General features: G+C 42.9%; 1 protein-coding gene across 5 annotated transcripts in view; it reads left to right on the top strand.

Annotated features, from left to right (window-relative positions):
- The window catches only part of SYBU (syntabulin), an 87601-nt gene that overhangs the window by 32190 nt on the left and 38440 nt on the right, over positions 1-16971 (top strand). For 2 of the 5 annotated variants that reach the window (XM_030553721.1, XM_030553717.1), the window contains exons 1-2: positions 1109-1331; positions 2800-3004. In XM_030553721.1, coding sequence (XP_030409581.1) covers positions 1218-1331; positions 2800-3004 — 319 coding nt within the window. In that variant the 5' untranslated portion in view covers positions 1109-1217. Of the gene's footprint in view, positions 1-478; positions 624-1108; positions 1332-2799; positions 3005-16971 lie in introns of those variants that run through there. The other 3 variants (XM_030553719.1, XM_030553718.1, XM_030553720.1) reach the window with 3 other exon arrangements.

Below are 16971 nucleotides of genomic sequence, written 5' to 3'. Positions count from 1 at the left end.
CAATGACTCCCTCACATCTGTGATTTACAGAGCTGAGCTGAAAGAGAATACTGGCAATGTCAGGCACGGGCTGGCTTGATTTTAACTGGCAGAGCACAGTTTGGAGCAATGAAGAAGATGTGGATCTAATCCCACTATTCGGTTAATAAATTAGTAATCTAATTGTTTCTGTATTTAACAGCTAGCCGAACAACTGCTATTGGTGCAAAGTAGAAGGTACGTTTGCTCCTGCAGGTTTTGAAAAGCACATCACCTTTCACTCTGATGCCTATATGGTTCCCAGAGCACAACAAAAGGATTGATTTCTGAACAGCTATTTTTAAACACATTGTTATTTAATATTTATACTACAGCAGCACCCAGAAATCCCAATCAGAATTGGTGTCCCATTGTATTGGGCACAGTCTAAGAAGGGATCTCTGATCCTGTATGCAGACCAGCCTCAACAGACAGCTCCCTAGGCAGAGGCTCTAGAGCTTCCTCCCCTGCGTAGATCGTAAGAGTGAAACTCCGATCCTAGAAAAACTGTTACTCAGTCGAGTAGTCCCACTCAGCTGAGTAAAGCTGGGGCCTGGGGCAACTGACATGAAGCATGGAGGAGAGACAGAATACAACAATTTTAGGTACCGTTCAATGTGTTGCTTAAAGATGAAGTGGTAACTCCCCCCTCCTGCCCCTCGGCTGCCTTCCTAGCGGCAAACGGGGGGCCGGGAAATGGTAACTCACTCCGGCCTTCCTTTCCTGCAGCTACTGCCGGGAGAGGCGCCTGCTGCGGCTGCCCACCACCCACCGGAGGCTGCCGGTGTCGGCGCTGACCTCTCCCAGCCCAGAGGCCGCGCTGGCCTGGCTCCGCAGGGGCGGCGAAGGGCAGCGCTTCCAGGCGCCAGAGCGGCACCTGGCCGGCAATGGCAGAGCCCGGGGTGTCGCTCCCTGGGCTCGCTGACAGGCGGAGCCGCCGGGGCAGGACTCGAGCCCAGCCCACGGGCTGCACGGGAGCGCCCCGGGCAGCAGGGAGCGAGCCAACCCGTCAGGCGGCTGCAGAGCCTGGCTGCGGCGGCTGCACCACGTGTCGGGGCGGGGGAGCAGCGGGCTGGGCTGGGCTGTGCACTCCTGGCGGAGCGGAGAGCGGCGCGTCCCTGCGGAAGCCCCTGCTCAGCGCCTCTCCTGTCCGCTCTCTCTCAGCCAGGTGCCCCCGGGCCGCTCCCGACTGAGGCGGGATGGGACCGCTCCGCGAGGGCAGCAAGGTGAGCAGGGCCGGCGAGGCGGCCCCGGCGCCCTTTGGCCGCAGGTGGCGAGTCCCGGGAGACGGACCGCGGGTGACAGGAGTACAGGTGCGGGGGGAGACGCGCGGGCGGCGGGAACGGGCTGGCGGGACAGGGATTGGAGGGGGGGTCAGAGGAGGGGGGATCGGGGCTGACAGAGGGGTCTGAGGAAGGGAGGATCGGGGGTCAGAGGAGAGGGAATCGGGACTGGCAGGAGGATGCGATTGGCGAGGAGGGGAAATCAGGGCTGACGGGCTCTGAGGAGGGGCGGGGTCGAGGCTGGCGAGGGGCCAGGACCGGCAGGGGGCTCTGAGGCTGGTAGTCAGGGCTAGCAGGGGGCTCTGAGGAGGGGGATTGGGGCTGATGGAGGGCTCTGAGGTTGAGTGGTCAGGGCTAGCAGGGGGCTCTGAGGAGGGGGGATTGGGGCTGATGGGAGCATCGGGGCTGGCAGGAGCTCTGAGGAGGGGGGAATCAATGCTGGCAGGGGTGTTGGCCCTGGCAGGGGCTCTGAGGAGGAGGGATCGGGGCTGACAGGGGACGGCTAGTGGGCCCTGAGTCGGGAGTAGCGCTGGAGAGATGATATCCAGGCCCTTGATTCCAATAGCAAAGGCCAGACAGGTGGGATTCATTTGCAGCCACCTTCCACCACACCTGCCGGGTGCAGAGAGCAGGAGGAGGAGAAATGACTGCTACCATTATTGGGTGAAAGGGGCTGAGTCATAGAATCGCAAAAGTGTAGCACTGGAAGGGACTTCAGTAGGTCATCTCTGCCAGTCCTCTGCATTCAAGGGAGGACTAAGTAATAAGTAGATTGTTCCTGACACGTTTGTCTAACCTGTTCTTAAAAACCTCCAATATCAGCATTCCACAACCTCCCTAAGCAATTTATTCCCCTGATTACTACCCTGATAGTTAAAGCAGCAAAGAATCCTGTGGCACCTTATAGACTAACAGACGTCTGTTAGTCTATAAGGTGCCACAGGATTCTTTGCTGCTTTTACAGATCCGGACTAACATGGCTACCCCTCTGATACTTGATACCCTGATAGGCAGTTTTTCCTTATGTCCAGCCTAAATCTCCTTTGCTGCAATTTAAGCCTGTTGCTTCTTATCCTATCCACAGAGGTTAAGAACAATTTTTCACCGTCCTCTTTGTAACAACCTTTTATGCATTTGAAAATAGTTATCATGTCCCCCCTCTGTTGTGTCTGAAAAGACACATGCATCTGTCATCTCTCGCTGAGCCTTCCCCATCTCCATCAATATATGTGTAAGGAGAGGAGCTCAAATGTGAGTTGGGATGGGTTATTCCTGGGGTACTTGGGATGATGGGTGCTTATGTGGAAGAGGTTACACGGGGGCATTTGTGGGGGAGTTGTGTAGAAGAGGTTAGTCCTGGGGCATTTGGGAGGGAGGTTGTGGGTGGGAGTTTACTCCTGGTGTTTGGAAGGATGTTGATGATTGGGAGTTACACAGCAAGAAATGGTACTTATGTAGATCATATCTTGTTATGTCCACCTTGTTTGTTTTTGAGTAGGAGCAGAAACTGCAGCAGGAGAAGGAGATCTCCCGCAGCCGCATTCCCCGCCTGCTCCTTCGACCTTATGTATCCCAGCAGCAACAGCAGAAAGTGTCCCCAGCCTCTGAGTCACCGTTCTCAGAGGAGGAGAGTAGAGAGTTCAACCCCCGCAGCTCTTCTGGAGGCTCAGCAAGGACCATCAGCAGCAACAGCTTCTGTTCAGGTACCAGCACCAGACACACAGTGGTTGCATAGAAACAGAGATGTCTGGCCTGATTTTCCTCTCATTTAACCCCAGAATTAATTAAGAATAACTCCATTGACATATGTGAAGTTTGTGGTAATGATTGGAGAATCAGATCCTGTGTGTGTAACATGTTTGGAGAGTAATAATATGTTGGCATGCAATTGTTTTTCTTTATATGCTTAGTATAGTCACTGATGGGGATAGTGAGTATATTTAATTTATTTGTTTATTATTATTTATTCATATGATGCCTTCGGCATGCATAATGCTTTTCAGAAAAAAGTAAAAATTGATTTCCACTGAAATCCAGTATCTGTTTTTTTCATATATATCTGCAAGTGACACCAGATGTTTCCATTTCAAATTCTAAAGGCTTTTCTTTCCTATCCATTGCTAAAAAGTTGGCATCTTTATTGCAACAGAACTGTTTATTAGGGATACATTTCAATGAAGAAAGAGTCTTAAAAACTGTGGTGATTGTGTAGAGAATGTGGACAAACCTGAATCCAAAGGAACTAGATATGTAAAGTAGGAGAGCTAGTTGCCATAGGGGATTGCAGACCTGGGTCATGTACTGTGGTTGATTTTGTTTACATAGAACTCCACACTGATTTCATGTAGTGTTCTGTGTGTTGATCAGTAGCAGAATATAAACCAATGTGGCAAGTTAGAAAAATGGTGGCTGCAATCTTTAGTGTTAAAATGAAATTAACATTGTTTGAAAGTTCAACCTTCTTCCAAAGAAATGTAAAGATGCTGCATTGACTACTGGAAAATATTTAGTTACACATGCAGCATACAGGACATAGGTCCTGTGGAAAGTGCAATGGCTCAGTATGTATCAGATGGCAGAAATAAACTATAATTCTTGAACTACAGCACATGAGAGGTCTTTTACTAAGACTGACTTTTGTGAGACTTTTAAAAATACATAACTAATTACCCTTTATGACATAGAAACAAATATTGAATATTATGCAATTGCCTATAGAATCTAGCATACGTTCAGATCCTATCCTGCAAAACTTATGTACATACTTAATTTTGTGCATTGTGAATAGTCCTATTGATTCTGTGGGAGTACTCATAGTGTGTAAAGTAATGTACGAGCAAATATTTTTGCAGAATCAGGGACTATTTCTTTTAATTCCTTGGTACACACTATGCAGGTGCTCATTTTGAAGACTTTTTTCGGGGGGGGAGAGGGGAGAGTTAATTTTAGTGCTTAATCTTTCATATAGAATTTGTCCTTAATATTTCCAGCTAATCACAATATTTTAGTTATTACAGGTATTCTGTTATTCTTAAATTGTCAGAGTAAGTTCCTGAATTTCCTTTTTTTGCCCATTCACAAAATTGCCAAACCTCAAGTTGCAATTATTTTTTCCAAGTGACGCTAGAATAGAATAATTTCTAATGGGCTTTCTGATTTTTCCCTCCAAAACTGGATCCAAATTATTTTGTATTGTTTTCCCTAAACAGTAGTAAAATAGTTAAAATACATGCAAAAATAGCAAACTTTCTTAGATAATGAATAATATATTCAATATCGACCCATGGTTATAGTATTGCATCCTTATCTCTGATATATTTCAGAGCTTAGTGCAATGATCTGTTAGATTATTGTTTAATGAATAAAGGGCATTATTTCAAAAGCAGTCAGAGTGGAAAAAAGACTTCCTCCTTATCCATCCATGACTTTTGAACAGTTCCATCTTATGTTTTTTTAATTTGTGAGTTTATATATTTCCTAACATATTACTGTACACAGGATATAGAAGTTGCCTAAAGGAATCTTCCACAGAAATTATTTTTAAAATGGTGCCTTTTAGAATTACATTTTTTAAATACACCTCTACTTCGATATAACGCTGTCCTTGGGAGCCAAAAAATCTTTGTACCACGTTATAGGTGAAACTGTTATATTGAACTTGCTTTGATCCACCGGAGTGCGCAGCCCTGCGCCCCTAGAGCACTGCTTTACCGCGTTATATCCAAATTCGTGTTATATCAGGAGGCATTATATCGAGGTAGCGGTGTATATCCAAAATTTGTCCCTTCTTCACTAGTGCCAGAACCTTTGCCCGTGTCCCAACAGTCTCTCACTGTGACTATTGCAACGTCCTCTTTTCTGGTCTCCCTTATTTTCATCTCTGATTTTTGAAGTCCCTCCAACGTACTAAGACCAAAATTATTTGCTGCTGCTCCAGCTATATAAATTCTCTCTTTGAATGCGCATAATAACTTCCTACCTCCTTCGATGTGTATATATATATATCTATAATCCACTGTTTTGGCATTTCTAAAGCACCAATTACAATAATATTCAGAAGCACAATATTCAGGCTCTTTCGCATCAAGGCCCTGCACAGTTTTTAATGTCTGCATCCTGTCTCTAATCATCTCTTATTCACTCCACTTGCCCTGTGCTAGTTCATCTTGATGTTCGTTGTTTTTTCCTACTTGTAGCTGTATGCCTTTTTTCATGCCACCCCTTTGGTTTGCCTGTAACATCCTCTCCAACACTGTGCACTACACAATTTCACTTGTCAGAGGCCTCCTCAATACTTGCTGCTTTCAGTTAAAAACTTATCACTGACCACCAGCCTGGCCTTGCCTAACTGTCATCAAATTTTAAAGCATGTATTCTTTAAAAAGAGGAACGTACAACATGCCTGCATAACATGACAATAAATGCACCTTGAGATTGGTCAGTCCTGTCTCCCTTGGCCTCTGGTACCTCCCTTTGTTTATGGTATCCCTTGCCATGTTGTGTTCAGTTTGGACTGTAAGGACCTTAGAACAGGGACCTGTCATCTTTTTGGTTTAAAAGTGATATACGCAGCTATACTGGTTAAGCTTACCAAGTAATAACTTTGGGAAAGGTTGACAGGTCATCAGGAGGCCAACATTCTGGTGATGAAAAAAGCCTGTGAGCATTAGAGTGAAAGATCTAGAACCCTCCCCTCCCATAACCACCATTGCACACACACGAGAATCCAAAATGAAAATATTACCTAACTGTGTAAATAGCAACTGCAAGTGAATCAAGACCTGGAATAATTCCTTTCCCTTCACCCCTTCCCTTGAAAAGTCTCTGCCTGCCCGCCTTTCTCTTATCATTGACACTGCGCTATTCTAGTATGGAAAGCCCTTTTTAAAAATATAGAATCAGCTCTCCTCCCTAGCGCACTGTGCATATGGCTCTCCTGTTTGTATCCCCAGAGCTTCTGAGCCTGTTAAAGTTTCTTGTTTGCCTGCACGCCCTGATGCATACCAGAAGGCTTCAAGTTCTTCTCCCTCTGTAACTGACAGGAGCAGAATCTTCTGGGGCCTGCTAATGTTGTTTCAGGCAGGCAGTGGGCAGAAAATAAAAGGGTTCAGGACCCCTGTGAACACTAATAGTGCTGGAATCATGGAGGCAGGCAGGCAGCCGGGAAGGAAATACCACTCAACAGTGCAAAGAAGACAGTTAATTTTGCTCCGTAAACTCTGCACTGGGGGAGGGGTATTAATATTTGCTGAGCTCAGATTTAAGGTTTGGGAATCATTTCCCCCGTTCACTTCTAGAAGACTCCTTATTAGAGAACTTCATATATGTTTATGCAACTTATCGCATATTTAACAGTATTGGTATAATGTACTCATTCAATTTGTGGTAGGAGCCCTTTCCAAAATCACACAAAGATATAGTGTATGGGTATTAACATACCTATCTATTAAATTCTTGATAAAAACAGATTTTGAAGCATAGACTTCTTCTGTCCTATGTATTTTAGATATTCTTTCTGAAAACAAGTCAGGCAACTTACATTTGTATAGCAATATTTAAAGTATGTAATCTGTATTAAACAAGTTTGCATGTCTTCACTAGGTGCTGCTTGTCAGCTGACAGTGAAGTACTTCTCTTCCCCCCCACTCCCCCTTTGATTTGGATGTCAGCCATAGGATTCAAATGTCAAGCTGTGAAAATAATTCTACCAGCAACATAAGCTGGTTATATTGCTATTGAATATTTCCTCATGTTATGCATGTTTTCCTCATAAATTACACTTTTGCCGTTAACTACACAGCAGGCTAACCTTGTCAAGCGGGAGAAAGGTGCACATTTTAAACTCATAGACAAGAAATCCTGTTTATGGCCCCTTTCTACAGCTGCTCCAAAGGAAAATTATGGTTTCCTAAAGACTTCTTTAGGAATTCCAGCTAATGAATCTACGTGCCAATCTATCTGACAATCTGACCTAGCAGAGACCACAGATCGGCAGAGACCAGTCAGTTGGACCTTGAGCATGTCGGCAAGACCCACCAACCAGACATTTGGGAAAGAATTCTCTGTAGTAACTCAGCCCTTCCCATCTAGTGTCCTATCGCCAGCCATTGGAAATATTTGCTACTAACAGTCACAGGTGGGCCACATGCCAGTGTAGGCAATCTCATCATCACAAACTTATCAAGGGCCGTCTTGAAGCCATTTTAGGTTTTTTATTTCCCCTATAGCACCTCTTGGAAGGCTGTTCCAGAACTTCACTCCACTGACAGTTGGAAACTTTTGTCTAATTTCAAGCCCAAACTTCTTGTTGGCTAGTTTATGTCCATTTGTTCTTGTGTCAACATTAACGCTTAAATAAATGTAAATAACTTAAATAAACTTAAACATTGCACTTAAACTTAAATAACTCCTCTCTCTCCCTTGTATTTATCCCTCTGATGTATTTATACAGAGCAATCATGTCTCCGCTCAGCCTTCTTTTGGTTGGGCTAAACAAGCCAAGCTCCTTGAGTCTCCACTCATAGGGTAGGATTTCCATTCCTCTGATCATTCCAGTAGCCCTTCTCTGCACCTGCTCCAGTTTGAATTAATCTTTCTTAAATGTGGGAGACTAGAATTAAACACACTATTCCAGATGAGTTCTCACCAGTGCCTTGTATAACGGTAATAACACTTCCCTTTCTCTACTGGAAATACCTTGCCTGATGCATCTTAGGATCACATTAGTTTTTTTCACAGCCACATCACATTGGCAGCTCATAGTCATCCTGTGATCAACCGGTACATCCAGGTCTTAGAATCATATAATCATAGAAGATTAGGGTTGGAAGAGACCTCAGGAGGTAATCTAGTCCAACCCCCTGCTCAAAGCAGGACTGACACCAATTAAATCATTCCAGCTAGGGCTTTGTCAAGACAGGCCTTAAAACCCTTTAAGGATGGAGATTCCGCCACCTTCCTAGGTAACCCATTCCAGTGCTTCACCACCATCCCAGCAAAATAGTGTTTCCTAATATCCAACCTAGACCTCCCCCACTGCAACTTGAGATCATTGCTCCTTGTTCTGTCATCTGCCACCACTGAGAACAGCTGAGCTCCATCCTCTTTGGAACCTCCCCTTCAGGTAGTTGAAGGCTGCTATCAAATCCCCCCCTCCCCATTGTTCTCTTCTGGAGACTAAACAATCCCAGTTCCCTCAGCCTCTCCTCATAAGTCATGTGCCCCAGTCCCCTGATCATTTTTGTTGCCCTCCGCTGGACTCTCTCCAGTTTGTCCACATTCTTTCTGTAGTGGGGGCCCCAAAACTGGACACACTATTCCAGATGTGGCCTCACCAGTGCTGAATAGAGGGGAATAATCACTTCTCTCGATCTGCTGACAGTGTTCCTACTAATGCAGCCCAATATGTCGTTAGCCTTCCTGGCAACAAGGGCACACTGCTGACTCATATCCAGCTTCTCATCCACTGTAATCCCCAGGTCCTTTTCTGCAAAATTGTTGCTTAGCCAGTCAGTCCCCAGCCTGTAGCGGTGCATGGGATTCTTCCATCCTAAATGCAGGACTCTGCACTTGTCCTTGTTGAACCTCATCAAATTTGTTTTGGCCCAATCCTCCAATTTGTCTAGGTCGCTCTGGAGCCTATCCCTACCCTCCAGCATATTTATCTCTCCCCCCACCTTAGTGTTATCTGTGAACTTGCTGAGGGTGCAATCTATCCCATCATCCAGATCATTAATAAAGATGTGGAACAAAACCAGCCCCAGGACCGACCCCTGGGGCACTCTGCTTGATACCGGCTGCCAACTAGATATTGAGCAGTTGATCACTACCCATTGAGTCCGACAATCTAGCCAGCTTTCTATCTACCTTATAGTCCATTCATCCAATCCATACTTTTTTAACTTGCTGGCAAGAATACTGTGGGAGACCGTATCAAAAGCTTTGCTTAAAGTCAACATATATCACATCCACTACTTTATTCTCCTTTGTCTCTTCCAACTGATACTTCCCCAAGTTATAGCAAAAAAATTTTATGTTAGTCCTTAAGTGCACGTCTTGGCACTTGCACTATTAAATGTCATCACATTTCTATTACTCCAGTTTTTTAAGATCATCCAGCTCTTCTTGTATGATATTCCAGTTCTCCTCCATACCTCACAACTTTGTGTCATCCACAGATTTTATTAGCACAGTCCCATTTTTTGTACCAAGTTCATTAATAAAAATGTTAAATAAGACTGGTCCCAAGACTGATCCTTGAGGAACTCCGCTAGTAACTTTCCTCCAGCCTGACCGTTCATCTTTCAGCATGACCCATAGTAGTCTCCTCTTTAACCAGTTCCATATCCACCTTATATTCTTATATTAATCCCCATCTTCTTCAATCATTTCCCATGTGGAACTGTATCAAATATTTTACTGAAATCCAGGTAGATTAGATTTTTAGCATTTCCTTTGTCTAAAAAGCTAGTTATCTTCTCAAAGAAAGAGAGCGAGTTGGTCTGGCACAAGCTACCTTTTGTAAAACCATGTTGTGATTTATCCCAGTTACCACTTACCTCTATTTCCTTAACTACTTTCTCTTTCAAAATTTGTTTCAAGGGGAGTTACTTATGGATTGAACGGAATGTTTGGCCTAGAGTAACTAAATTCCATAGTCTGTTTAGTCTGCCTTTTTAATAGTGAGACAGAGTGGGTGAGGTAATACCTTTTATTGGACCAACCTGTGTTGGTGAAAGAGACAAGCTTTAACTCCACCCTCAGTAGCTTACAAAGTAGAAAGCAGAGTCATTCATTGAATTCCCAAAGAAGGCGAGCCTCATTTTCCTTCTCTCTCTCACCAGTAGAAGTTGGTCTGATGAAAAATATTACCTCATCCACCATGGCTTGCTAATATCCTGGGATCAACAGGGCTACAACTACACTGCAAACAGTTTTTAATAGCTAGTCAGTTTAGGGGGGGAGGATGACATCCTTTTCATTTTTCATTTTCTGAATAGCTCATCCTTTTAATCAGCATTTTAATGCTGATGTTTTTCTTCTCAGTCTTTGTATTCATCTTTGTTTAAGACTCTTAACCTATTGACTTACAGGAAACAATGCAGAAATAGTTGGTTAGCTGAGATGCTTTAGCCTTAAGGAAGTACATGTGTTTTAATAATCAGTTGTAGTAAAGGGCTGTTTGAGCTAGAGGAGTGGTTTTATTTCAAATGCAAAGTACTCTTCTGGGCTTTTATTCTCACCTGCAATATCTCCTTGTTAATAAGTATACATAGTACAACTAGTCATCTAGGAGTTAGATGACAACCAGTGGTTACAACAGGTGCACCTTTGTTACTCATTTAGAAAATTTTGGCCAAGATTTTCCAAAACAGAGTTCAGAACCTAAGTTTAGGCCTTTGTTTTTGAAAATCTTGGCCTCTGTGTTCACTATGTTTACACTGTAAATTCACTGTGCCTGCAGCAGAATGTTCTCTATTATCATATCCTGTTCACATTACTCACATGCATAGTCCACTTTAGACTATTTTGCCGATTGTTCCAGTTATTGGTTGATACTTGAAGTGAGTTCAGGAATAGTGCTTGTGTGAGTAAAGCAAACAGGATTTAGCCATCCACATATATTTATTTAAATCAGTTTGAATAAGCTATGTTTATTACTAGCTGCAAGTAACTGAGTCTGAGGATCTGTACAGGTTTATAGAAGAGACATTGTCATTCACTGTATGCAGTTAACATGCTGTACCTTCAGTCATGGCTGAAATAATTTCTCAGTGGAACAATGAGGTAGCTTGTGTACTGGGAAAGCTACCCAGAGTAGAGCATTGTTAAACTATACGCTTACCTGTATATTTTTGAGGAGAAAAAAAGAGAAAATTGGATCATTTTAATGGGTCAACAATGCAGAGACCAGATGTAAAGTTATTATAATTTGCTTCCTTTTATGTTACAATCCCCCTATCTTTATATCTGTTTTCATCAGAAGGAATGTTTTGTTAACAGATTCCCCTGACTCCTAGTTTATATTTTCTTTTATTGACATTTATTGCATCAGATAAATGTGTTTTAAATTGCCCCCACATTTGATATCGAAAGCATTTTCACAGTCCTTCTTTATTCTGTTTGCTTGAACTGTATCAGCTGAAATAGAGTCCTTCTCAAGCTGTGCGAGTTTGTTTGTGAGACCCATTGCTGTAGATGTTCTACCTGGCATAGCTGTGTGAGCACCTTGATCTTCATTTTCTAAAACATAGGGCCAAATTCTGCTTTTATATACACACTTGTGGCTCTTATTCAAGGGCAGCATTTGGTCCTTTATGTCCATTTTTCAATGCTCTTTACTTGGAGGATCTTCTGCTCGGGCATGGGAATGATTTGGGAATTTAGTTAGCTTACTGGTTAGCGTTTATATTTTTATGGAGAGAGGTTTTAAATGTGGAGGTTAAAAAAGTTTATATGTGCGCAAGTGCAGACTCCTGTCTGCCTCTCTCTCTCTCTCTCTCTCCGCCATTGCCTCCTACAAAATGACTGCCCTTGTACCACTGCACCATACAACTGCTTGGGAAGCCAAGACATTTGACCTTCTGAATGTCCCTGTCACCTGCTCTACATATCATTCAGCACTGTGAGCTCTAAAAGCCTGAGCTAGAGCCTACTGAAGTCAGTGGAAAGGTTCCTATTGACTTCAGTGCATTTTGAATTACACCCTAAGAAACAAGCACCTAGCATCTTCCCCCTTCTGGAGTTCAGGTTTGTCCCCTCTGTGTATGACTTACCAGTAATTCAATGTTAAGAAGCTCTGTGTTTGTATCTTTCATTAAAAATACTTAATACAAGATATTTTGTTTTAAAATGGTTTTAATGCAAATATGTATTGCTTTAAATGGTGTCATGTGTATCAACAAGCATTGCAAGATTTAAACAGAATAAGAGAACCTTGTCCTTAATCAGAAGCCCAAAATACTGCTGAATAAAAAGAACATGTTCCACTGTAGGAGATTCTGTGTTATTTTAATAACAAAATCTGTATGTCATATCTTGATCCTGATAAATTACTCTCCCACTGACATCAATAGGAGTTCCATATATAGAGAGACTGCAGAATATTAGGTTTGAGAGATGTCATGCAAATCTTGGACCATAACTTTGCCTTCATCCTCCACAACCGCAACTCTCCCCCACAAAACATTGGGTAGTGGTATGCAGTGATTCATAGCCGCAAACTGGGATTTGGGTGACTCTAAAGCCAGTATGTAAAATATGAATACAAAAGGGGGTCAGGGCTCTAGACTGGGGATACAGGCTCTGGGGTGGGGCTGAGGATGAGGGGTTTGGGGAGCAGGAAGGGGTTCCGTGTTTAGGGGGGCTAAGGGCTGGGGCAGGGGATTGGGGCACGGGGTTGGGGCACAGATTTACCTCCAGCGGCTCCCGGTCAGCAGCACAGTGGGGGTGCTAAGGCAGGCTTCCCTCCTGTCCTGGCACCGAGGACCGTACTGCACCTTAAGCGGCCAGCAGCAGGTCCAGCTCCTTGACGGAGGTGTGCAAGCAGCTCTGCGCAGCTCTCACCTGCAGGCGTCATCCCTCCCAGTTCCCATTGGCTGGTTCCCGGCCAATAGAAGTGCGGAGCCAGTGCTCGGGGTGGAGGCTATGTGCGGAACCCTGTGGTCCCCCTGCCTAGAAGCCAGACCTGCTGCTGGCCATTTCTGGGCCAAGCATGGTACAGGAGCAAGTAGGTAGTAGCCTGCCTTAGCTAGGCAGCACTGCTGATGGGACTTTTAATGCTCTGGTTGGTGGTGCTGACCAGAGCGACCCAGTGCCTGACATGCCGCGATCCAATACTGGGTCATGACCCGAACTTTGAAAAACGCTGCTTTAGGGGAAGGCAATTCCTCTCTCCTCCTCCATAAAAAATTGTACCATATAGCCAGTTGAGCATGGCTGTACATGGGATGTGCATATATGTGAGAGTGAATTCCTTTCTGATTTCCAGTGATCAGTGTATACCCTGAAGCTTTAAAGTCTGATTAACCATATATAGGTAAGATAGAAGACCTTCTAATATTATCAGTAGTCATAGTAATACTACAACTTAGGGTTGTACTTTATGCTTACACTTTTTTTGACATTTGAATTTTAGCCAGTGCATGCAAATGTCACAACACTCGGAGTAGTTTTCTTGCTGATCCTGTTTGTCTGTAGGTTTTCTGTGGCGCTGCTCCTGTAGTGACGTTTGAAAGTTGGCAGGTGCATCATCGGATCTTAGGAGTAGTGATTAAAGGCAGTTTTGCAACAATAAAATCCAGTTGACATTCAAGGTGAAGATTAATTTACAAGATGGTCTTACAAGGGTGCTTTCAAAAGAATAGAATATAGATACAGTGAAGAAAACAATGAAAGCTATGCAATATATTTCAACATATGTGCTCGGGTGTGTATTTGATATTTTATGTATTTATAAAATAAAAGTAAACAATTCCTAAGTAGAAGGTCAACAGTGGTACCATCTAAAGAGAATTCTTCAAGCCCTTTCTCTATGATCGCTTCCTAAAACTCATATGTCTTCAGGAGAACTACCATATGAAGTGTTCCGCCTGGGCCTGAGTTTTCTTAGTCAGGCAAAATTTCCATTGAGTTACGAAACTGAGTCCTTAGCGGACCATAATGCAAACTACATTAATATTTTCTTGCAGTAGTTAATGGTAAATTCCATTTTGGATATATGTGCTTCAGTTATTTGATTAACAGCTTCAGGAATGTGCTCCTTGCGTTCCTGACCTGTTTCTAGGTAGTTCAAATATTTCACAACCTCTCTCTTCCCCAAAATGGACAGCAGCATTTAAAGGAACCTGTGTATAAAGAAACACCTTAAATGGTCTACATGACATAGTTAAAGATTGTTTTGAAAGAAACTCTGTATTGGCAGTAAATGCTTTTAAGGACTTATCCTTTTATAAACCTGAGTATATGTGTGGGATGAAAGTTGGCTACACTAGTGTGGCATGCTGCCAAGCTTCACTCTTTCTAGTGGAGTAAACATGCTATTGAGATTTTTCAGTGCTCTGCTTTGTAGGAAATGTAGCTGAAATATTGTTTTTAAAACTAATTTTTTTTGGATTTCCATAGCAGTCATGAGAGAGGGATGAGGAACAGTGATGGGTGATCTTGTTTAGAATGTGCAAATGTGCACCCCTTCCAGTGTTTTTCCTTCCCCTTCCATTTTTTTAATGGGAGGGTCACCTGCAAACTGATTAGCAGAAGTACATTCTCAACTCACAGCTGAGGTTATCTTTCCCCTTGTGATAGACAGTACTGTTGCATGTGCAGCTGCTACTTTTGGCAATACTAAACATTTTGATCCTGTAGAAGACACTGCATTGAAAGGTACATCTGATATAGCTAAGGAAAAAATGTCTCTTTGGCAGCATGAACTAGATCCAGAAAATGTTTACAGGTTCACTTTTTCCATACTAACGATTAAATTACAAGTTCACACGGAAGCCTTAGGTGTATAGCTTGTTAAAAATAACAAACAGTAACAGGAAAGAGGAGTACAATAAAACCATTCATTTTCTGCAGCTGAAGTTAAAACTCTGACTCGGTTGTTGAAGTGTCTAAAGGTCAGAAATGATATGACTAGAGAAGACTTATTGTTATAAGTGCCAAGTTCACTTTGTTCCCTTGATAAGTGTCATATCATAATGCAAGCTGTGGAGCTTAATCAAATTAATTATAATGGGACGTGAAAGCAGTACATTATCAGTGGCCATATTAACTGTCTGCTGATCAAAACATGCATTTTCTATGTATTTTCTTTTGCTAATCTACTTTCTTATCTCCTAATTTGTTGTTAGTTTTGCACATTTGTTGCTTTTTCTTAATGCTTTAATTCAGAGTTGTGGGTAGGAGTCTTTTGTTTGTTTTAAAATAAAACACCTTCACAGGATTTCATCAGCTCCTGAGATACTTTGAAGTAGAGTTTCTCCCTGATGTTTAAAATACTTTGTGCCAAAACTATATTCTAAATATAATGTTAAAGTTTTGTAAATTTTGGTGTGCTTTAAAAGAGAGGGTGTTTCTAGAAATAGTGAAATTTGTTGCTTAAACAGATTTCAAGAGTTCACTCAGCAGAACCAATCCATGTACAGTAGATAAATTGTGCATACTCTTTCCATATTTTATGTGGTAAAAATTGGTGAGTTCTGCTGACAAATTCACAGAAGAAAATTGGTATTGATCTTGAGGAAATTGCCTTCTATTTTCCTCTACATATTGAATTTGATCATGAGATTTGTATGAATTAGTAAAATAAAGAACAAGATAATATAATGTAAGGAAGAACCTTGTGTTAGCAGGGCATTGGACTGAAAGGTTTAATAGATCTTTGAACTGTCTTCTTATCTTATGAGGAACTGAGACTAATTTGGGGGTAGGAAAAAGGTACCTGTAAAATTGCCAAAAGAAGATGAACAAATTTAATATGGAATTTATCTGCAGCAATCAAAAGTATTAGCTAACAAAGTTTGCAATATGGTCAGGTAGGAACCTGCTCAGTCTCTTTGTTAACTTGGAATAGACTGTTAGCAAACACTCTTCACCTGTGGGCATTGCAGGTAATTCACAAAGTAGATCTGGTTGTCCTCCTGACTCAGCAACATTGCTGGAAGCAGGCAGAGCCCCCCAGAACTAACTCAGACTGGCCACTTTTACTTTTGGACTAGATTGTTATATTTCTTACCCAGCTGCCCAGGGAGTATGGAGAAGTAGGCCCTTATTTACTTCCTGGTCTGGCAGTGTGAAGGGCTGGTTGTTCCAGCCACCCTGAGAAGAGCAAAGACAGCTTGTCTGAGGCCACGTCCAGACTAGGGTATTAAAATCGATTTTAGATACGCAACTTCAGCTACGTGAATAACGTAGCTGAAGTCGAATTTCTAAAATCGAGGTACTCACCCGTCTGGACAGCGCGGCATCGATGTTCGCGGCTCTCTGTGTCGATTCCTGAACTCCGTTCGGGTTGATGGAGTTCCGGAATCGATGTAAGCGCGCTCGGGGATCGATACATCATGTCCAGACTAGACGCGATATATCGATCCCCGAGCAATCGATTTTAACCCGCCGATGCCGCGGGTTAGTCTGGATGTGGGCTGAGACTCACTCTTGCAAGCAAATGGGTGGAAAAGGTTAGATAGTGCACTCATCGCCAGGGTAACTGACCTGGCACAGTAAGGGGAATAAGATGCTTCACAAAAAAGATGTAATAACCATTCTCTGGTCTGATCCTAGGTTAGCTCTGTGCTGCCCCTTACTGTCAGTCGGACTGTAACATTACACATTCTAGCCCTTTCTTTCCACTCCTCTTCTATGGGTAGACATTGTTTTCAGCCTGGTCCCCATGCAGAGCTTATTGCAGAAGCAGACCTGGTTTATAGACATGACAATGAGCAAACTGCAGTGTAACAGTGGTTACAGAAATATGATTGTGTACTTAGTTAAGGTATAGGTACATCAGGGTGTGTCACATTACAGCGTGTGGAGGGGAGTTTTATTCATGAAGACAATGCAAGATGAATGCACAGTGCAAATGAATAGTGAAAGATACTGGCTTTATTTTACCCTTAGAAAGAACAAATAAGTGACTCGCTTCTCTGGGACATGGGATATTTCTGACCTTAAA

This window comes from Gopherus evgoodei, chromosome 2 (genome assembly GCF_007399415.2).
Source record: "Gopherus evgoodei ecotype Sinaloan lineage chromosome 2, rGopEvg1_v1.p, whole genome shotgun sequence".
NCBI lineage: Eukaryota > Metazoa > Chordata > Testudines > Testudinidae > Gopherus > Gopherus evgoodei.
This window is presented reverse-complemented; position numbering and strand designations above follow the sequence as displayed.